Source organism: Tauraco erythrolophus, chromosome 6, assembly GCF_009769465.1.
Source record: "Tauraco erythrolophus isolate bTauEry1 chromosome 6, bTauEry1.pri, whole genome shotgun sequence".
NCBI classification, from domain to species: Eukaryota; Metazoa; Chordata; class Aves; order Musophagiformes; family Musophagidae; genus Tauraco; species Tauraco erythrolophus.
In genome coordinates, this window is record NC_141470.1 from 7,575,859 (window position 1) to 7,598,369 (window position 22,511).

The 22,511-nt window shown below is 48.9% G+C and overlaps 1 protein-coding gene across 1 annotated transcript in view; it reads left to right on the forward strand.

Annotated features, from left to right (window-relative positions):
* LOC104382068 (USP6 N-terminal-like protein) overlaps positions 1-22,511 on the forward strand; it is a 35,946-nt gene that overhangs the window by 8,828 nt on the left and 4,607 nt on the right. The window contains exons 3-13 of the mRNA XM_086613516.1: positions 212-297; positions 1,131-1,170; positions 1,911-1,991; positions 10,050-10,157; positions 14,304-14,413; positions 15,308-15,356; positions 16,651-16,771; positions 17,683-17,777; positions 19,465-19,530; positions 20,900-20,999; positions 22,221-22,373. Coding sequence (XP_086469642.1) covers positions 212-297; positions 1,131-1,170; positions 1,911-1,991; positions 10,050-10,157; positions 14,304-14,413; positions 15,308-15,356; positions 16,651-16,771; positions 17,683-17,777; positions 19,465-19,530; positions 20,900-20,999; positions 22,221-22,373 — 1,009 coding nt within the window. The remainder of the gene's footprint in view (positions 1-211; positions 298-1,130; positions 1,171-1,910; positions 1,992-10,049; positions 10,158-14,303; positions 14,414-15,307; positions 15,357-16,650; positions 16,772-17,682; positions 17,778-19,464; positions 19,531-20,899; positions 21,000-22,220; positions 22,374-22,511) is intronic.

Here is a 22,511-nt window from a genome sequence, read left to right on the forward strand (position 1 = left end):
AGCAGAGGCACACCAGAGATGCTGGATAGGCTGAACTTGTGCATTTTTCTGTTGCCTGTGTTGTATTTGTCTCTTTAGAGTGAGTTTTGGTCTCCTGGCTCTGTGCCTTCTAGCATGTGGGAGTGAGCACTGTGGGCACTGGGGGTGGGATGTGGGCACTGGGGCATTCCCGATGCTGGGGCTAGCTCACCGGTGTCCTCTCTGCTTTCAGGGCAGGCAGGAAGGAGCTCCGATTGACCCATGGGAAGATGCCAATTTTACTTTGTATAAAGTTACAGACCGGTTTGGATTCCTGCAGTAAGTCCTCGTGCCCTCTCCTGTCCTCCCTGACCTGCGTGTCTGCGTGGACCATCCATCTGCACCAAGCATGGCAGACCCAGCATCTTCCCTATAAGCTCCTCTGTGGCTTGGCTTGATCGATCCCAAATGTAGAAGGAAAGACTAGATGTAGCTTCTCCCTCAACCAAACATGTTCAGATGCTCTGATGCTTGGAATCTGCTGCAAGGCAAGGCTCAGAAATGGTTTCCCATCACGAGCCCGGTGTCAGAAGGTGCAAGCCTCAGTGGAGGCCCGTGGTGTGTCACAGAAGGAGAGGTTCTTGTGTTTGCATCTGATGATTCAGGGAGGTGTAGGAAGAGATGAGACAAGATATCTGATTGTTCTCGGATCCCTTAGGAAATCTCCATCCTAAGCAAGGCGCAGATGCATTAGATGCACACCCTGTGCCTGGGAAGAATGCTTAAAAGAACTACTTTTATTCCAAATCTGAACAGAAGTTATAATAGTAGATGTTTCATGTGCAGGAGGGAGTTCTAAGCAATTGCTGTCCAGAAATCCCCCTTCTCCTTTTAACTGCTGATCACGTGTGTATTGAAGAGGAGCTTTATGCCCAGGATTTCCAGCAATGTCCCATGCTTGATTACCCCCCAGCAGCTCTCATGGGGTGGTGGGGTTTTGGCTGGTCCTCCTTCTGTGTCTTCCTTGTCAGGGACAGCTGTAGGAAAGGCATGAGGCCCCTGAGTCGTATCTCCTTGGGTGCCCGAGGTGGTCCCTGACCTGCCGCACCCCGCACTTCTCCGCGCCCTTTCTTACCCACGAAGTAGTAACTGGTGACCCCTTGCTTTTCCAGTGAGCAGGAGCTGCCAACCCGCACAGCCTTGGAGGAGAAGGTGAGAGCTGCCAGCTCTGTTGTCCTGGGTGTTGGATCCATGTCACACTGGCTGGGGAGGGGACGGTTTTTGAGGAAATGACTGTGTAAGCATGAGCGAAGCAGCCAGCACTCGCTGGTACCTGCTGCTCGCGCGGAAGCGGGAACTCCGTGCCATGCCTGGCTGTTGGAGCTTTTATTTTTATGGAGTCAGGCATCTCCCCTCCTGAACTGAAATCGCACCTTTTAAAGCAATTTTGGGCTTTTACATCTGCTTTGACAGTGCTCAGCAGCTGCGGCTTGAAAAGGGGTTTGCATGTGTGTGGGAAAGCAGTGGAGATTGTAGGTAACTGTCATCTCCATCCTCATCTGCCCTGAGCTGGGAGTGTGTCCTCTGTTAGAGTATCTCACTTCTGCCAGTCTGATATGATGGTATGATTTTGATTTGATTTGCCAGTCTGATATGATGATATGATTTGAGCCCAGCTGAACCTGCAAAGATTTTTGTTGTCAAGGAATACTCCTCTTGGAAATGCTTTCTCTGCGTTAAGCCTGTGTATCTCGTCATGTTTACCAATGCTGCTTCAATTACTGTGGGTTGAAATTATCAGATCCTGCAAGCTTCTGCGGATTATTCCCCTCCCCAATGTGAGGTCTTTGCATAGAAGTTTAAATCTAAAGAGAATGAAGTTTTGTGTTTTCAGGATGTATCTTCAGGGGCATTTTTTCTTAATTTTGTCTTGTCTTCTTACCTTGCACCAGCAAAAACAGCAGGAGATCGAACGCGTGGACAAGTGGCTAAAGATGCTGAAGAAATGGGGCAAATACAGAAACAGTGACAAGGTAAGGAGGAAAAGAAAGAGCACGTGTCTGAAGGAACGGAAATGGCGCATCCTTTGAATAAGTCAAGCTTTTGAAAAGTTGATAGAGAAACCAGAGGTCACTGGAAAATGTTGCCTAATTGTACTTGTTAGTCTTGAATATTTTACATCTTTCCTTGAAGTCGCTGGGCTACCAGTCAAGGGGAAAGTCCTGTCCTAACTAACAATTTAAAAAATTATTTCCTAAATGCTGCTGGCATGTTTGCACTTCTGCTTCCATGTACAAGCAGGAGCACAGCAGAGATGTTCATGTGCCCAGCTGGGTCCCTGCCCTGAGAGCAGGGAGTGTTGCACGCCACAGATCACCTCTGTGTTTCCTCCACCTGGGAATGGCATAGGAGATGTGACTAATATGGCCCAACTGATGTTCCTGATAAGTACTTCTGCCTCCAGGGAGAATTATCTAGGATATCACCTAAATTTTGTATTTTGCTCCTAGCTGGGCCTGTGAGAAGCTTCTCAGGTGCTTCTGTGTAAGATTGTGTGCACCCATCTGTGGAAATCAAGGATGGAGACACCAACAATGTGTCTTGGCTTTGGTGTTCAAAATAAACTCTGCACCAAACGCCACTGCAAAACTGAGCTGTTGTTAATAGATAATATTTGTACTATGTTCCTATTACAAATCTCTTGAAATGAAAACCCCTTGAACTTAATGACAAGACCTTTGCTGAGTAAGGAGAGGAGCATCACACCTGCCCTGCTCTGCTTACGGCACTGCGCAGGAGAGGGCTGAAGCCCAGCATTGCCTTGTCACCATGGCCTCTGCAGCCTTGTTGCTTGGCAGGAGGAGCAGGGGATTTGGCTGTATTGCTCCTAGCTCCTGCTGAAAGTCCTTGGGAGAAACTTGAGCTTGTTTAAAAGGTTGTGCAGAGGATATCTGCATAGCTGCTGGTAGGTCACTGAGCGGAACATCCCCCTTGCCTGGCCATCCAGAGTGATGTCAGGTTCACCCAGCCAAAGACCAGCTGTAGTCTTGTCCTTTTTTAAAAAACACCCAAAATCTTGTCTTCCTTACAGCAGGGGTGGGGTGGAAATGGACTTGGGGTTTTGTAATCCTTCTGTTCACTTCAGGGTGGTTCTAATTATTCTGTTCATCGGTGCTGCTCCACGGGCAAAACCAGAGGCTCTCCTGTGGCTTTAGTTTTTCTAATTAGACATTAGCACTAATTGGTTAGTGGCCTTGTAGGTAAAATACCAAATTCCAGCAGAGTACAGGGAATTTCTTCAGGACCTGGAGGATGTTTGGGATGGGTAATGATGAGTGTATTTAGCACACCTTGGCTTACCTGGGTCAGCCCAGTGGGGACAGACAGGATCTGGGTGGGGGTTATGTGGAGCAGTAGCGATAGCCGTCTGTCTTTTGGATTTACCCTGGTAATTAGCGGGTGCATTAAGCACACTGCAGCTGACATTGCTCAGATCTGCTGGATGGCATGGGGCTAGACCGGCAAGCAGGTTTTGAGGGTCTTTGGGTCAGAATATCACAGAGCTCTCGTAGTGGAATAAATGGTGTTATTTATAACAGTGTGTAAACGGTCGATGGCTCTTGGGCACAGATGTGGCATTGTCCCTGTGCTGGGGAACTGGCAATGGCCGTCTCCCCTCCCAGCAAACAGAGAAGCAGCGCTTGCCCCAAGCAGGGAAGGAGCAGTCTAGTGACCCCAGAGAGTAGAAAGGAGCTTTAGTTTCGGTCCCATCCAGCCTAACACTCTTGCGCCAGTGCAAGTGCAGGCAGGAAGGTCTGTGCATCAGGACAGCCATGCAGCGTTAAGTGCAAAGACCCTGAGAGACACTAAAAAAGTGCTTTAAAAAAAGTAATAAAATTAGGTTGTGTCCTTCACCTGGATGTGCAACCCCATGCTCTTGTATTAAGAGCGTGGAAGCTGCTCGGAGGTTCCTGCTGCCGTGGCTGGATGCAGCTCAGACATGACGTTTCAAGGACCTTATGCTGGGATCACAGTCATGCCCTTCAGACAGTTATGTTTTTTTTCTGGCCAAAGTAAATGTGACAAGCTGTTGATCTGATTTTTGTAAAGCAGAGCGGGTTGGTTTTGTTCCCTCTCTGAGCGCTCAGGCTGTCACATCTGCATTGCACGTTTCCTTCAGGTTTGTTTTCTGCACTTCACTGGCGTGATGGAAGCCCGAGTGTCACAAGCCAGCTGCTCTGTATTATTTTAATAAAGACTAGGATGTCATCTTTGAAAAAAAACTCTTCCTGAAGACAGGAGCCTTCACTTTGGTGTTCATTTTGATAGACTGTGCTTTATTAGAGGAGAAGGAATCTTGTTGCAGGAACCCCAGGCAGTTTCACAGGGAAGCTGCCTTGACTTTGACTCTGCTCAAGTGATGTAGAAACCTGTATTAGTTTCCGGGCTGGGACTTTCTGAACTTCAGGGCCAACCTTTTGAGTCCCAGTTCATGCGCTGGAGCTGGCAGTCAGCTGACCGCATCGCGTGCTTGAAGATGGACTCTTGGCTTACCAAGCAGGCTGTCATGTTTTGCAGCATCTTAGTACCTGATCAGGGCTTAGGTGGTTGTCTCAGATTCTGTGTTGTGAAACGTCATCAGGAGGAGGGAGGTTGTGTACCTGTCCAGGGCACTGGCCCCAAAGCAACTACCTGTCAGTGACCAAGAAAGCAACTTTTTCAGACCCCCAGCGTGAGCCATCGCCAGAGAGCAGCAGGTTTTGCTTTCTGTTCCCCCGCCTGCTGCCAGTGTGCATCCCTGCCTGCTGCTGGTTGCAATCTGGGTGTTGTGGCTGTCATAGATTACAGGAAATAAGACTGAAAAAAAGGGGCCTCTTACAGGAGGGCCTCTTATAGTCCCTAGCCCAGGATGGCTTGGCTATGCCTAGTGGAGGGTTTTCCTGCCCATGGCAGGGGGATTGGAACTAGATGATCTTTGAGGTCCCTTCCAACCCTAACCATTGTATGATTCTATGAAAATCATTCCTGGCATAACCGGTTTCAGGATGAGCAACACATAGGATTATCCTAATTAAAGTGATGCCCTGGGGTGCCTCATGCTGATCACTACATCAGATCTGTCTCTGTCTCTCTTCTAGACACGTTTCGTAGTGATACGATTTAATTTCAGTGGCATCATCAACAAAAAGTGACACCAGCACAATGCCTCAAGTGGATGGGGTTAGACTGATGCAATGGTGCCTTTTCCTGGCTGTACTTCCACAAGGGAAAGGGTACAAAACTAAAGGAGTCCATCTAAGGACCACACTGCTTTGCAGAGTTAAAGTATGCCAAACCTGCAAAGCAGTGCTAAATTGTGTAATTCAGGGTTCAGCACAGGGAGGCTCAGATGGTCTGTATCCTCTTCACTGCTGTTTTAAACCCAAGTTTAAATCCCAGCCTGGCTCTGCTTGGGAAGGTTAGGAAGTAGTTGGTGCTATGTAAGAATATGCACAGTTCCGGCATCGCAGTTTTGCAGAGAAAAAAGAGGCTGTGCTGCGTGTGCTCCAATACCAATTTATTCATCATAGCCCTGAAATAAGTGAATTTCAGCCAGAATTATCGGTCCTAGGAAAGAGGATATGGCCTCTACATCGTTTGCAAGCTGCTTCTTGCTGCTGGCCGTGTGGGATGGGACCTTTAGAGAGGAATGTCTTCAGACAGAGATGTCTGGTTTTTAGGCAAAGCCTGTCTTTGTGCATGGGGGTAGCTCTGTCTCTGCTAAGGTCACGGGAGTGCAGGGTGCTTAATCCAGTGCATGCCAGCAAAGTGGTTCAGGATGAATTGGGGCTCTGTATGGATGGACACAGACCCCCCACGAGGGAATAATTTGCTAATGCTGGGGAGAGCCAGCAGACATTTGTCATTGCAGGGTCGGCTAAGTCAGGGCTCCTGCCTGCAAATGCCATGGGAAAGAAAGGTTGTTCCTGGGAGCTGCAGGGTGACTTCTGCTGCTGTTTTTTGCCATCTTGAAAAGGCAGGTAGCATTTTCTTCTCACCCAAATGTAGCCCTGGTAATAAATGTAAATGCCCACCCACGATACATCAGTTTTGGGATTTAAATTTGCCCCCTCTTTGCTGCCGAAGCCCCTGCAGACCTGCTGGCACCCTATCCAGCATAGCCAAGGCTCCAGCTGCAGGGACAACAGCTGAGTTGGGAGTAACTGTTATGCATACAGAAATAAAACCATGCACAGCAAAGTCCAGGCTGCCAACTGTCTTGCACGGCCACATCATCAATCATCTGGCTTCACGATGCAAAAAAGAAGTCCTCTTCTCCGGGGTGGTGGTGGTCATTGTGGTGGTGGAGGCTTCACCCACCGCTCCTGGTGAAGATTTTCACAGCTCAGCTGCCCCAGCACATCACTGGTGGAGGAAGTGAAGGAGTCCTTCCTCTCCAGAAGGATCACTCTTTGAGCCCTAAAGGAACTAAGGAAGCGGGGCTGCGCCCCACTTCAGGGTATTGGAGGCGTATGGTGGGTATACGGAGGGGCTTGAAAGTGAAATTGCCATGCATACTCAAAATTTGGGCATTACTCCTGCAGTCTCTTCCTGGTGGACCAGGCACATGGCTGACAAGCTAACAGTGACAGGCTCCAAAATGTGAAAATGGGCTGAAATGTGTATATTCTGCTTTAAAAAAACAACCCGCCTTGCCCAAACCCTCTTTAACTTCCATGTCTTGGTTATTGCAAAAAGATATCCTGTGTTTAAAGGCAGTGACTGCACCCCTCTGATTAAAGACCTGGAGCACTTCATTTGGTACTTATCAGAGGAGATCTCTGATGCAGGAAGATGGAGCTCAGGTCTGTACTTCTGTAGTCTTCCTCATCTCATCTACTGGAAAGAAAGTACATGGGGAGGAGAGAGATGGGGATGGGGTGACAATGGCCTTTGTGCTGTGGGCTTTGTATGTTAAAGCCTAGAGAGGGAAGATGATCCGATGGCAAAAACCCAGAGCAAGTTTTACATGCTGTGGGTTCGGTCCTTGGCTCTGATACGGCCTTTCTATGCAGCACCTTGAGCCATCGCTTCAACCACCAGCATCTCCATCTGTGAACTGGGATGATGTCCATTCTTCCTGCTGTGCATTGGTCTATCTGCCAGTCTGCATGGGACATGGTCTGGGTGCTCTCTTCCCATCTGTAAGGGCTGAGCAGTTTAGAAGAGACAAAAGATGGTGACCTGGAGGGTTGTTTTTTCTTCTCACATGGAGCAGGAGTTGCCATCACCTGCTGCCTTCCCTCCGTCAGTTCATCCCAGTGTAAATGCTGCTTTTAATGATAACTTTCCTGTTCTCCTTCAAGTTTCACGATGAAGCAAAATTGCTCATTTTTCTTCCGCATGACTCACAGCACTGAGGTTTTATCACTTTCACGTCTGGAGGCGGTGGGAGGAGGAAGGCCTTTGGATAAATAACAGGGAGGCATTTCAGTTCAGTTCAATCTCAGCATGTTTTGTAACTCCCCCTGTTCCTGCCACATTCATGTGGAGAAAATCATTAGAGATGTTTACTATATGCCAGTGAGGGTTGTGCTCATTCAAGTACAACAATACCAGCTCTGGGAATTCAAAACAAAATTATTTTCTTCCCACGAAGCTGAGCATCATCTTCTATCTCGGCAGTTGTCTGTCCATCTGTCCTAATCCATTGGAAATAATTTTTTCTGAATTGGTGATTTTATCTGAATTAGTGCATCCTCCAGTTTCTTGATCCTGTCTCAGTTTTTGCTTCGTGAAGTCACAAGTGCTTGTGGGAGCCAGGCTTTCATGGGCACCTTACGCGTACCACTATGGGATGTGGTTCATCTAACCCCATCGCATTGTGTCTCCTGGTGCATTGCACTTCTTTCATACTGATTTAATGACTCTTGGGGAATGGGAATCTCTTGTTCACCTCCTTGATCTTCCAGCCATGGGGATGAAACTGTCCAGTATGGTGCAAAGGTTTGCTGTCCTCCAGAAACACCTCCTTGTGTAAGCATGGACAAACAGGAGTGGCTCCCCTGGGTGTGCAGACAGTGAATTAGTGATGTCCAGCTTAAAATGCAGGATGCCGTTGAACAGGATGGTGGCCTTCTGTGGGCACGTCTTAGTAGTGAGATGCTTTTTAGGGGGCAGCTCTTACTTCGTGCCTACAGAGGGGAGGGCAGGATCTTGCAAAGGATTTCTGTGGGTTATGGTCCTGGCTATGCATTGGACTTTCAAAGCTGGTGCTAAGCAACACCTGGGGCAGAAGAAGCACTTGGCAAGTGTGGAGAATGGTGTTTTAAATGTTGAATGTCCATTACACTTATAGGATCAGGATACGTTGCACTGACGCTTTCTGTGTCAGCAGAAATACGGAAATATTTACCATAATGTGGTGGAAAGGTGTTCTAACACACATCTAGTTCTCCTAGCACTACATGGCAGTCTTGGCATTTATTACATAGCTATTTTAACCAGGATAGTGGTGTTATTTCTTTGCTGTCCTCTAGCCTGTCTACTTGAACCCAACCTCCTATCTTGTCTCCTGCTGGCTCTTTGGGATAAGAGGCGTCGTTGCCGTGTTTTGCAGTTGGTAGGTGCAGTGCTGCCGTGCAGATGGTAACGACACAAGGAGCATGGGTCTGTGCTCAGTGGCTGTGAGCCCAGGTGGGTTGACAATGCAGTGCCACAGTTATTCTTTATAACCTTGTGCATAGGCTGGCATTAAAAAGTGAAGCTGGAAGTGAAAAAGCTGATGATGCAAGATGGGAAAGGTAACAGGAGCAGATGTTCAGTTTGGTGTAAGAGATGCAAAGGCAACACAGCAGGACCACGTCCAGCAAACCTACTAGGGACTTGGTGCTTCCCTGTGAATTGCAGCCCTTCTTTCATCAGCCTGAGACACGTGAAGCAAAACACCCTGTGGAAAGAGAAGAAGGACTTTGAAGGAGGTCAGATGCATTTGTACCAGGCAATGCCAGTAGCTCCAGTTGATTGCCTGGTTGGGCACTGCCCTGCTCAGCCCCAGGCTCATTCCCATGACCAGGAATCTGGCACCTGTGTCCGCTCCCATGGAATTGCCTGGTATTGAGGGATTGCTGTGTTGCAACGTAAAGCCCCTCCACGGCTGGGGCTTAGGCACATGCAGCCTAACAATACCCCAGGGTCCTCAGGAACCTGGAGGAGAGCCACGGTTGGCTTTGTAGTGCAGCTGCAAAGTGTTTCACAGGTGGGATGAATGAAAGGGTGGAAAATACTCAGAAATTAGGCTTTTTTTGGTTTTATGAAGCTTTTTCTTTTAATGGGAGAAGTCAGGAATGGAACAAAAGCTCTTTTTTCTGTTTTCCATTGGAATTTAATGGTCTCTTTAGAGAGAGAGGGCTTTATGACAAGAAAAAAGGCAAGAGGCATCTGTGAGATGAAGTGCCTCATCTCACAGATGAGGAGGAGTGCGTGGAGGCAGGAGGAGGCACACATGCACATTTGTCCCCAGTAGTCCCCCTCCTTGTTTGAGGAGTACCTTGGACATTCAGGGGAGAGCCCTTGCTGTAGCCCTTAGTCGCCTTTGCTGCTTGTCAAGCCATGAGAGTTGCTGTGGACATGTCCCTGTGGTTCTCCTGGTAAGGGCTCTCCTTTCCAAGGGGAAATGTATTTTTCTTCCAGTCCCTGAGGATCCAGGTGAGAACAGCCATGCCAGGTCAGATCAAAGGCTTCAAAACCAAGGGTGCTGCGTCTGGTCCTTGGACAGGAGTCCAGGCGCAGGCTGGTGTGCATGGAATGTGACCACTGTGAAGCACCTGAGATGTCTCCATGTATAAAGGGAATGGTCCGTGTCCAGCTCTTCAGCAAGGTTAAAAGCATGAGATGTGGCATGATTTTTACTGAATAGGTGTCTTCGATCGATGCAGGTTCTCAGCTCATTCGTCAGATCGCAGATGCCCTCTGCACCAGTGCAGGCAGAGGAAGTGATCGGTTAGGGTCTCCACTCAGATTGCTGGTGGTCCACAGCAGCAAACCATGGAGCAAATCTGTTCTGCCACCCTCAGGACCAGCTAACCTTGCATGTGTTTCCCTCCCCACAGATGTGCCGGCGAGTGTACAAAGGGATCCCGCTTCAGGTGCGTGGGCAGGTCTGGTCGCTTCTGCTGGATGTCGAGAAGATGAAGAAGGAGAATGAAGGAAAATATGAGGTATGGGGTCTTCCTGGCAAAAACAGTGAGAGCAAGGTGATGGGGAGGCTGGTTTGGTGGGGCTTAACTGGCCAGGGCAAGTCAAACCCATGGTGGATGCAGGTGTCTCCATCTCCACCTGCATAGCCAGGAGGGAAATGGGAGTCTCTATGGGGATTCTTAAAGGGGCGGGGGGACACACCCAGGCCTTGCATCCTCCCTCGCGGGGAAGCAGCATGCTGAGCACCCTCTGATGCGTGCTGGTGGTGGGGTCCAATCCTGTCCGTGAACTGCTGCGACCTGTGAGAAGGAAAGGCTTAACATTAGTGAGGACTGAAAATGCAAAGCGGATAAACTCTTTATCCGTGTCTGTATGTTAGGCTGGGCCTTTTAGCACGTTAGCCAGCTGCTTTCCCTAGTATGCTGCTTCCATTTATTCTCCTGGAAGCCACAAGCAAAGTTGCTGTCAGTGTTACTGCGTCCTTAGGGAAAGATGCAGGGAAGAGGGAGAGGAAGCTTACCAAAGTTCCCCAAGCTCCCTGGAGCGATGCAGAGTAGTCACAAGTACTCTGAAGCCGGTAGGTGCTGGATGGGGGTATCCCAAACCTCTCTGTGTGATTGGAACTTTCACTCAGGGCATTTTGAAGTGTGCAACAAGGTCAGAAACCTTAAACCAGCTGACAATGGGTCTTTAGTTGGGAAACACAATTACGGCTGGGTGAGGGCAGGTCTCGTAAGCTTGGGGGTTGATTTCTGGGCACGTGGTCCTGGCTTACAACTGGAAGTTGACTGGCAGCTTGGGAAGAGCTTGGCTTTAAGTGGCTTTTTTTATCTTCCATCTTCCATCATTTTATAACTGTCTTGAAAGTTTCTACTAAAAAATCACTATTAAAAATCAAATAAAAACATTTTTTTTCTGTTAAAAATCACTCATTTTTTTTTGCAGATAGGAGAAATGCCTGTCTTGTACTGTTTCCTACCAGAGCACTGCATGCTGCAGGCTTGGATTCCTTGGTATAAAATAAGCGATTTCTGGAGCATGCATTGAACAAGAACCTGAGTGGCGAGGCTTGCTGTATTTTGTTATTTTTTATTTCAGTCATCTTGGCTCCTTTTTGCTGCCTCTTTCCATAGGCAGTGTGTGAAAGCCCTTAGTTGACAATTAATTTGTTTTCCAAACTTGTGGTATGATTTAGCTTACATCACGTACCCAGGCGAGGATCTGGGTGTCGTGGAGACAGTTATGTTTCGGAGGCAAGAGGTTGAGTGCTGCTTCCAGCAGGTGTTTCTAAAGATCCCTGCCTATTAAGCAGGATGATGCTAATGCTCATTATGGTTAGTCAAGCGTGGATGTTAATAGCGAGATGCTGCTGGGATGGAATCACGTGCAGGGGCTTGGGGAAGGTGGGCTGGGCTCACGGCAGTTAGCAGAGATAACGAAGCTCTCCCAGCACGCTGTGCAGGCAGGGAAGCAATCCAAACAAATGAAAGTCACAAGGAGTTTATCTGTGCTCCAGAGGGGTCTGCGATAAACAGGAGCTTCAGGGCTAATAGGCTTTGCTGGATGCAAACCCTCTACAAGGGCATCTTAATCCTCCTCTTCTTTGGTGCCACCTGCTGCCAGTAATTAGCTCTCCCCTAATTTCCTCCAGAAGAGGCCCAGTGCAGGTCCTGGATGAGGGGGTTTGTTTTCCAGAAAGGACCAAGCCTCCAGTCCCAGCCCTGTGTCCTAGAGAAGCTGGTCCCAAGGCCACCCCATTTCTCCTTGGGCCATGAACCATGACACAAAAGCCTGACTTTTGCATGTGCTTTGAGTTTTTAGCGTGCCACCTGGCACATGCCAGGTGATCTATCCTTTTTTTTCTTCCTTATCTATCCTCCACTGCTCCTTTTGTAGAGATGTTGTCCCCTGTGCTACTTTTCCAGCTAAACGGGATACCTTGCTCTCCATATCCATGTTGCCTCCGGAGTGATGCAATTAAAGAGCCTGGTCCAATTGCTTCTGTAGCGCTTTGTCTTATCCCAGCTGTCCTTCCAAGTCCTCTCCATGTAATTTTCCGAGTCTTCCTCAAAGCCATGGCAGCTCAGTTGTCCCTGATGCTGCAGGAGCTCAGAGGCTACCATGGGATGTGCCACGCTTGGTGGCGTGATGCTCTGCCTCCCTGGGGGTTAATAGGAACAACCGAGAGGGCTTGAGGATTACTGAGAAGGCAGCAGGAGAAACGTGCTGGTCATGGGGCAGAGCGGAGGGATCCTGGCCCTTACCCACTGCTTTGTAAAAGGTCTCTGGGACGGGACCTCCAGCTACCCAGCCTCTGCTCTACTGCTGCCTTGCAGGACTCGCAGCGCTAATGAGCTCCACGGAGCATCTGTGGAGTCTCCAGGTTGCTTAAACAAGGGAAAAAAGGAGAACGACCTGTCCTGGGCTTCTTGTTTACCATCTGCAGAATTAATAAAGCCTCCTGAGTGCATGGAGGTGACAAAGTGCTGTGCAACCTACCTGCTATTCAGGTCAGTGATTTAAAAAACCCCCAAAGTAGCAATTTTTATAGACTTTAGGAGATCTCCGTGTTGTTCTGGCAGGGAAAACAACAGGGCCTTGAGCAGGGAAATTTGAACTGAAGTGACCTGATGCGTATGAATAGTTATCTTGTCTCAGGTAGTCTGCCTGCTTTGCAGAAGGCAAGGAGCTCTAGGATGCAGAGAGCGTGGAATTTACAGCAGGGAAATTATGTCGTTCATCAGATCTCCATTCCGTCGTCACTTTTATCTTCCCTTGTCTTGTGCAGACAATAATTCAAAATAGCCCCTGCAATGTTGCTCCTCCATATAGCTACTTTCAAGTTTGGAGTTAATATTCCCAAGATGCTGTGACTGCCTGAGCGTTGGCTGTGCTGGACACATCTGGGTGCTAATAACCTTCTGGTGCTCCCCAGAGCTGATGTAGCCACCTCAGGAAGTCAACAGCAGCCTGGAGGCACCTTTTATCAGGTTGACAAGTATTTGTAGGACTGCAGCTGCTGGAGCAGATGATTGTCTGTGCAGATGTGCTATTTTCTGTCTCCTGTGTGAGTAGGGAGGGGTTCTGACCTTGGGCTCCAGGCAAGCTGGGCTTGCTGCTCATCTCCACTGCCTCTAACCGGCCGGTGGATCTCAGGCTGCCTGAAGACAGTCACAAAATGTATTTTATTAATGCAATTAACCCTGGAGATATTAAAGAAGGAGGGCAATTGCATGATCACAATTGTATCTAAAGGCTGTGAGATGAGATGCTTGGCTATAGCATAATGGTCCTTGCCGCATGCACAAGACTGAACTGTGGGTTACAAATGGGACTGTGGTGGGATTCATCCGTGGAGCATCTTGAGCTTGGGAATCTGAAGGTGCAATTGGCTGAGGTGGGTTTAGCTTTGGTTTGAATTTCCTTTTTTTGCAGTGGACTTCAGTACTTTATCTGAGAGATGTTGCCTTAAATGACTAGACAGCATGAGGATTCTTGGGTTTGAGTTTGGCTTCTGTTCTGGACTCAGCCAGTTCCTTAAAATTTGCACCAGTCCAAGGGAATACCCCAGAACTGCTTTTCTGGTGGAAACTCCTTAAACCCAAGATGATTCTCTTCTGCAGGGGAAGAAGTAGCTGGAGATCACTTCATAGAGTCTGTCGTAACAGTTTGGACTTTATTATGACTGAGCCTCTGAAGTGCTCAGAGACTCGGTGCTTACGCCGGTGTGTTGGTTATAGAAGTGTATCTTTCCTTAAGAGCCAACAGAGGCATCAATGCTTTATGACAGCCAGGCTGGGTACTGCAAAGAAATAAAGAGAAATCAGAGTGGAATTTAATTGTAAAGGTTTTAGGTGCTGAAAACTTGATGTCTGCATTGGAAGACAGGCAAGGGCTGGGTTGGCATCTGCTGCTGTCGTAGCATGTGAGCGTGGGGTCGTCCCCTTCTCCCTGGGCCAGCAGCTCAGCCAAGAGGCTGGGGATTCACCTCCGGGCTGTAGATCGTTGCTCACTGCAAGACGACAGTGTCGTGACTCACACTGCATTAGCTCTGTGCAGCTCACGAGCTGCCACTCCTGCCGTAGGACGCATGCCTTGCTGTGCGGAGAGGAGTGGGTGGAGATGGTGTCTGACTCCTTCCTCTTGTCTGTCCCTCTCCCTTCCAGCAAATGAAAGAACAGGCAAAGAGCTTTTCATCAGAAATCAAGCAGATAGATTTGGATGTTAACCGCACCTTCCGAAACCACATCATGTTTCGGGATCGCTACGGAGTGAAGTGAGTATGGGAGGCCATACGGGCATCGGTGCTGGTGGATGTGCATGGGATGAGATGGATGGGGTGACCAGCAGCCTTCTGACTTGGGGTGACTACCAGCCCCCTGGCTCACAGCAGCTCACAGGAGAGCAAAGCCATCTCTGCCTGCTCCACAGAGCAGCTGTTGGGCTGCTGATTCTCTCTTTGAACAGGTCCACGCTGGACCACGTTCAGCCTCGGTTATTGAGCCAAGCATCAGGCTCTTGTGGTGCCTTGTCCCCTAAGGTGCTGGGGTTGCAGTTGCAGAGGGCTTGGTTTGGGATGACTGGGATGATGGGGTGTGTCTGTCAGGAACTGGGTGGGATGGGGCATACGTGGCCTCCAGAACAGACAGGGTTGGAGAGATTTGACAAAGAGGCTTTGTTGCTTGGATGAGTCATACCTGGCTGCCCTACATGGATGTACAGTCTGCAAGCCTCCACTGTGGATCTATATGGTGATGACTCCTTTAGCAAGGAGGGAAGACAGAAAGGAACCTACAAAACAGTGGCAGTGCCTTCCCCCAGGATGTGTAACACATGATGCCTAGGTGGCTGCAAGTCTATCAAAAACCCACCACCGCTCCAGACCTGAAGAGCAGGTGTGTTGAACACAGTGCAGGTGGGTACATGCATGTCTCTCCAGGAGACCTGCTGATGGAGCAGACTGGCTGGTGACTCCCCCATGAAGGAAGAGGTCCCATCCCACCTGTCCATCAAGGTGCTTTCTGGTTCTGTGAGCCCTGCTCCTTGTAAAAGGCATAAGTACCAGTTGGCTGGGTGTTTTCAGAGCCTTTGCTCTCTGTGCGTACGCGTTGGTGTGCACACAAAGCTGAGACCTCACACTCAGGTGTTTTAATGTCCTTTTTTCTCCCAGGCAACAGGCACTCTTCCATGTCCTGTCAGCATACTCGGTTTATAACACCGTAAGTACTAAGTTAGTCCAGTTAAAGTGGATAGTGTTGTGCTTTTTTTTAAAATATATATATATATACACAAAGGATTTTTTAAAAGTGTTGTATTTCATAGAGATATATATATCATTCATATATGATATCTATTTCATAGATAAGTATTTGTATGTGTGTGTATGTCTGTGTAGCCAGAAGGTCTGTCATGTTTCTGACTTCTTGTCATACACTGAATGGCATCCTTGTTGAAAACACTGATTTATTACAGTGAACCAGTCATTTTTAGCTCAAGGGCATGGGCAGAATAAGCCTAAATTAGCAGCTGAACCTACTGCCTCCATCTCCAGAAGGAGAGAATTACCCCAGAAGGCACAGAAGATGCTCAAGGGGGGTAGTCAAGGAAACAAAGACCCTGTTTTCCCTCATAACAGATAAATGCTTACCAGATTTATTTATTCTTTAATTGCTTCAGTGCTCACGTGGCTGAAGGAATGCAAAACAGCATTGGAGCCACATGTTGTTTATCATCCCATCTCCTATTCCTTGAATTAGCTGCAGGTACCTCTTATGTTGGGGTTTCTGTCCCTTGCCCTCCAGGCTTGAGCAGGGCTGGTGCGGCATGGTGGAGGCATTGCCTGCAAGCCCTTCACCTCCTGCTGGAGGACCTGCTTGAATGGATCTGGAGGAGGGCCATGAAAATGGTCAGAGGGCTGGAACACCCCTCCCCATGAAGAAAGGCTGAGTTGGGGATGTTCAGCCTGGAGAACAGAAGGCTCTGGGGAGACCTTATTTTGGCTTTTCAATATATAAAGGAGTCTTATAAGACAGACAGAGACTTTTTACTAGGGCCTGTAGTGACAAGACAAGGGCCAAGGCTTTTAAACCAAAATAGGTTAGGTTTAGATTGGACGTTAAGGAAGACTTTTTTTACATTGAGGGTGGTGAGGCACTGGAACAGGTTGCCCAGAGAAGCTGTGGATGCCCCATTATTGGAAGTGTTCAAGGTCTGGTTGGATGGGGCTTTGAGCAACCTGATCTAGTGAAAGATGTCTCTGCCCATAGCAGGGGGGTTGGATAAGATGATCTACAAAGGTCCATTCCAACCCAAAGCACTCTGTGTGTCACTGACACAGTAGGTGCTGTAGACATATGGGAGCTGTGAATTTGGGCATAAAGACCCTGAAACAGGACAGACCTTGAAAGAGGAGAGGGAAGCACAGGCAACTTGACCTGCTTCTGCAGCTTTAGCACCATGGTGGTGTCTGACAGTGTGGCAGCACATCACATGTGCCTCTCTTGGCTCTTGCAGGAAGTGAGCTACTGCCAAGGGATGAGCCAGATCGCAGCCATCCTCCTGATGTACCTAAACGAAGAGGATGCATTTTGGGCACTGGCACAGCTGCTGACCAACCAGCGGCACGCCATGCACGGTGAGGCGGGGGCAGGGGGACTCTTGTGACGGGAGGGAAGGCTGTTTAGGTTGGTCGGTAGAGCCTTGCCCTCTTCACATACTTGTTTAAAGTGGGTAAGGCTTAATTATGTGCCAACACGACCTGACTACGGAGCTGAACTTCACTCTTGGAGGCAGACAAATTCATCAAAGAAAAATGTGGTTTATCGGCACTGAGCTTTAGCGCTCAGTAATTAACACTTCCAGAGAGGTGCTATCTTCCCTCTGGAGTGCCTTGCCCTTGGCAATCAATTAACTCAAGGTTGCGAGTTCTTAAGAAGTCTCGCATTAGTACGTCCAAGAGTGTCATGTAATGCTCCGTTTTTAGTGTGCCACGAGCTATATGTCTGTGTGTTTTTAGGAAGATGTAATTCCACCAAATGTGCTGTGTCATTTTACTTCAAACACATTAAAGATCCTTCCATCTTACTTGTGGTTAGCAGTAGCCTATGCACAGAGGGTTGTTTTATAAGCGGAGGGCTAAGCCTTATGTCTTGATAACTCGGGACTGTCTTAAACACGTCCTGCTAGATTACGGGGCACTGCACAAGCTTGTGGTGTTCAAACGCCTTCAGCTTTTCTGTGAACCTTGGAAAGCACTGAGGTATGTTCAGAGAGGTCTTGGCCAAGCCAAGTCTCAGGCGGGCAGGCAGTGGGGGGGTGAGTGGGGGTGAGAAGGACCAGCTGGGGTTGGTGCTGAGGGTGCTGTTGCCCATGTAGGTGAAGGGTGGGCTCTGGAAGGGATGCCAAGGGAGGTAGCTGGGCACGCTGTGGTCCAGCTGACTCCAGCAGACAACACGGGGGATGAGTTTCTAGAAAATCAGGCTGCCTCCATGACTGCTCCAGAGCTTTTCTGATTATTTTTTATTTCTCTCATCTTTTCCCATTAAGGTTTTTTCATTCCTGGGTTCCCGAAGCTGCAGAGATTTCAAGCTCACCACGAGCAGATTTTAAGCAAACTGTTTCCCAAACTGAAGAAGCACATGGTATCTCTTTGCTATCAGTCTCCCCATACTAATAGCACGTTTTAATGCTAAAGCAGTTAGTGTAACGTTCTGCGAAATAGATGCACAACTGAACATATTTCTAACCATGTAGGACTGCTTCAGCCATCAAGAGGCAAGTGTTTATTGAACGAGGTGCCTGAATCTTGCTGAGGCAAATGGTTATCATTTGCTTGCTGGTCATTAGTGTAGGGACTGCTAAAATCTAAAGGAAAAAGATTTCCTAAGGAATCTTAGGAAAGCCAGGCAGGAAGGCTCACGGAGCCTGCAGCAAAAGAAGCTGTTGAGTACATCAGCGAGGCTGGGCTGCGTTCCTAAGCCAGCTGCAAACCCTGAAGGGTGACGCTGGACTGTCCAGAGGCTTAATTCGATAATTATTAGTCCCACATGCTTTCATTTAACGCTTTGCTGTTGTTTAAAGACAGGAGGCGCGTGAGATTTGCTGTGCATTTTGTTACTTGGGCGCGTCCAGTTGTTTTTCTCTCTAGCAGATGGTACAAGCCCATTTGCTAGCTGGAGGAGCATCTGCAGGACACATTGACTGCAGGCAAACGTCTAGGTGACTGTTTTGCAACACCTGCTCCCTTTTTTGTTCCCCCTTGCATTTGCTGTAGACAGTTGGTATTCAGTGGCCAGACGCCTGAAGGTTTCTTATGCCCCCAAGGGGCTTGGTGGCCTGGCTCCAGGAAAAGCTGTTTATGTTGCCATCATGTACATCTCTTGCTTCGTGCTGCCAGCGAGCCAGCCCTGGCCATATAAGTGAAAGAGAGCCTGTTCTGGTTTTCATTTAATTATAGCCATGGGGCTGGGGAAACCTGGGCAGGGAGGATGGGAATAACTCTCTGAAAGCCGCTCATGTCTCCTGGCTCTCAAAGGCTCCCAGGCTTGCAAGGTGCTCAGCAGCAGCCGAAAGCAAAGACCGGAGCCAGCCATTAATCCCATGGGCTTCTTTCTCTTCCCATCCCTGCTGCTTTGCTGGCTTTGCAGCAGCGGTCACGTCAACTTTGTGCACATGCGGGGCACTGTGCATCACAGCACCAGCCGTGCCACGCAGGAAAAAGCAAAGCTGTGCGAGTGCTGTGCCGGGCACCAGACAGGGATGGAAAAGAGAGAACCAGAGTGACAACGAGGGTGAGGTTTTTAAGAGTTTTCCTTAGCCTGCTAGGCTGTCCTGCTCCTGCAGCCATGCCATGCAAATGAAGTCGTGCTAGCAAAGCTGGCTTTACTCTGCAGGTCTGGATTTACCTGTGGGATACTAGGGGTTAATAATTTTTGTGGTGCTCCGAGAGGCTCACATGGGAATTGCTATGGAAACAAAAATGGTAGTCTGCAAGGAGCACATGGTTTGGGTTCCTGGAAGGTTTTTGAAAATCCCTGGAGTAGATATTAGGCCAGAAAAGCTTCTAGAAATCCCTCTCCAAAGTTGTGACTGAAGTCTGGCCACGTTGAGGATCACTTTCAGTGAATATCTTTGGCAAAGGGCTAAAGCAGGGCTTCAGTACTGGTGATTAAAGCAGGGCCTTTGTTGGGGGACAGACCGCAGCCACATCCTGCACCCAGACCCCAGCGCTAACCAACCAACCAGCCTGCCCAAAAGCCCTGTGAGCTGCTTCAACCTCCAGCAGCCAGCCTGGTGAAACACCTGTCTCTCTTTGCTCTCTCCTCCTAGGACAAGGAGCAGATGACTACGGGGATTTACACGACCAAGTGGTTCCTGCAGTGTTTCATTGACCGGGTGAGGATGCTCTGCGGGTCATTCGCTGCTCTGCTGCTTGCGCACACGGTTAATCCGCCTGGGTTTTGGTATCATAATTTGAAGGAGGTGTTAATATTTTATAAGACAGGATACTATGCACACTCTCAGAAGGGAAAAAAATTAATAAAGGAGAAGCTAAAAATAACTGCATGTCACTGATGACAAGCCAATTTCTGCTGCCTCGTCACAAGCGGTCGCTGGGAGGTGGCTCAGCAGCAGCAGTATGAGCTTCAACGTCGGGAGAGATCTTTCTCTTGCCCACTGGCACTGCTGCAACGGCAATTAACCTCACTTTGGCTCTGGAAACAACGTAGGGAGAAGAGCTGGAGGCACAAACCTGAACAAATAGCACTGCAGCAGCTGCAGCCAAAGGAGTGGACTGCAGGCTGGAGACACGTGAAAGCATGAGAAAATTACCCTGATTTGTCCAGAGCTAATTTGCCAGTCCCGAGCCAAGACTATTTTTAGGGGCAGCATTGTGCTTGCACACTCGAACACAAGATTCAGACTTGCTAATGTTTAGTGTGTCTCCAGTCTCAATTTTCTTCTGCCTCATCTGCTTCCCCTTGAGAGGGAACCCAGTGCTTTGCAGTCTGTCACTAAAAGCTGTGTAAAATGCAAAATCCCTTTAACTGCAGTAACGTGGTAAAAGAGGTACCCCGGCCAGTCGTGCCAAACTCTGGAGAGTAAGCACAGCATCCCAAATTTGAACTTAAATGTGCTGGTGAGAAGACTCAAATCTTCGCTGGGAGATGATGGGCTGCTCCATCATTTTGGATATCGGTTCACTCCTGTTTGTCAGGTTGGGTCCGGGTGCAAATGAAAACCTCTTGCAGAGGTTTTGCTAGCAGGCAGAAATAAGCCTGTGTATAAGGAAGACCACTTCTCTAGGCACCAAAGGAGTGATTTTTAAATGCTCGGTGAAGCGCCGTTGGGCCTTTAGACCTCTTCCACAAATAGCCCTTCAGCTGTTTGGGCTGTTTGGATGGATACAGGAGTGGTTTTGTGTGCTCATAAGGCTGAAAGATGATGATGATGCTTCCTCCAGGGTAGGGAAATCCATGTGCTAGTGTGCCTGTGTGGAAAGATTCTCCTTTTTCTGCATTTGTGACTGGGTTTTATGTTCTTTCTCCGCCACCCAAGGGTGATAACTTTAAGGCAAAACCATAGATGGTAAAATAGGGTTTTGTGTTCTAGATGAATCCTGAACATCCACTGCCTTGCTCTGTTGTGTGTTTTGGTGTGAGGGGAAGTAGTAATGCCACCAACCTCTCTATCACCATCCCATCAATCAGTGCTATGAGTGTGGTGCTAACTAGCTGGTTTTTTGTTTGTGTGTTTGAAACAGACCCCCTTCACCCTCACCTTGCGGCTGTGGGATATCTACATCCTGGAAGGAGAGCGGGTGCTGACAGCCATGGCTTACACCATCCTCAAACTGCACAAAAGTAAGGTCCCAGCAGAGCATGTCTCATATGGCCAAGGTGGCCACATACGCTTGGACTGCCGATCTGGAAAGCCTTGCTGGCCACTACCAGCCTGCTCAGTGCTCTGTGTCAGCCCCAAAAGGCACAGTCCCCTGCTGATGCTTTAGGGATGAAATGAGATGCCACAAGGGTTGAAATCCCATGCTCAGTGCACAGCAAACCCCACCTGAAATGCTCCTGGCTGCCTCTTTCTGCAGCACGCACATCACATCTATTCTCAACGCGCTTTTAGGGGCAATACAGACAGCAGCCCATCTGTCTGCAAAGCTCTATGTGGCAGGTCAGCTGGAAAGGCTGTAGAGGGAGAAATAAATCCATTAATACACTTCTAAAATGACCAAAACCTGGTTTTCTTACATAACATTAAGGCAGTGATTTTTCTGCCTCGAGATCTTTGGGACTTTGAACCCCTCCGCTCCCATAAACTAGCAGCCTTGCTTTGTCGCTGTGTTAGGTGTTTAATCTGGGACAGGAGCGATGCTGATATTGCATGCTGGGAACCTTTGGGCCAGTGGGATTTGTGGGACTGTGTGCGTTGGCTTCTGCAAACAGCCCCCCTGCTCTTCCTTCAGTTGAATGAAGAACAGGCTATCCAGAAATACATCTTCAAATATCCTGTTTGCTTGCAAAGACTGGGAAACTGGCAGGCAGGCAGAAGTTTCAGCTTGGCTGTGAAATCATCTCTCCTCCCTGAGGAATGTGTGGTGCAGATCTGCATCCCATCCTTGCCTGCATACCTGGCATGGCTCACCATCTCTGCCTGCGTCCCTGCCTGCTGGCTGGTGCAGGTTGGCCTCCCTGGCTGGCGGTGGCCACTGCCAGCAGCAGCTATTCAGCCTCATGCTCAGGTTCTATCTCATGGAGCTTTTTCTCCTCCTAGAGGTATTGGTGAGAACTTCCAGAAATGGCCCAAAACGTGCATCCTGGTCAGCACAGGTCCAGGCCCACCATCATCCTGCCATTGCTGAGCTACTGCCCAGAGCTGGCATAGTTATGTAAATGTATTGACAACCCTGAGCAACAGTGGGAAGGTGGGAGAGAGGCAAAAACGTTCGGGCTATCCCACCCTGGAGTGGGAACAGCAGCAGAATCCCAGATAACACCAAAGCAACGCAACCCATGCTCATGCTACCCTGCAGTTTGGCCATGCTGCTGCCATTACTCCTTTCTACCATCCTGCAGAGTGCTTGCTGAAGATGACGCTGGAAGATTTACGGGAATTTCTGCAGGAGAAAATTGCCGCTTCCCTGCAGTACGAGGACGATGCCGTCATTGAGCAACTGCAGGTGTCGATGACTGAACTGCGCAAGATGAAATTTGACCTTCCCCCACCAGGTGGGTAGAAGGGAAGGTGGGCAGCCCAGTGGGAATGGCCGGTGGTACTCCTGTCCCCTGGGGACCAGAGCATCCCTCTGGCATGGCTGGGAGCCAGGGCAGCCCAGAAGGGCTGGCACCTGCTGAGTGCAGCATCTG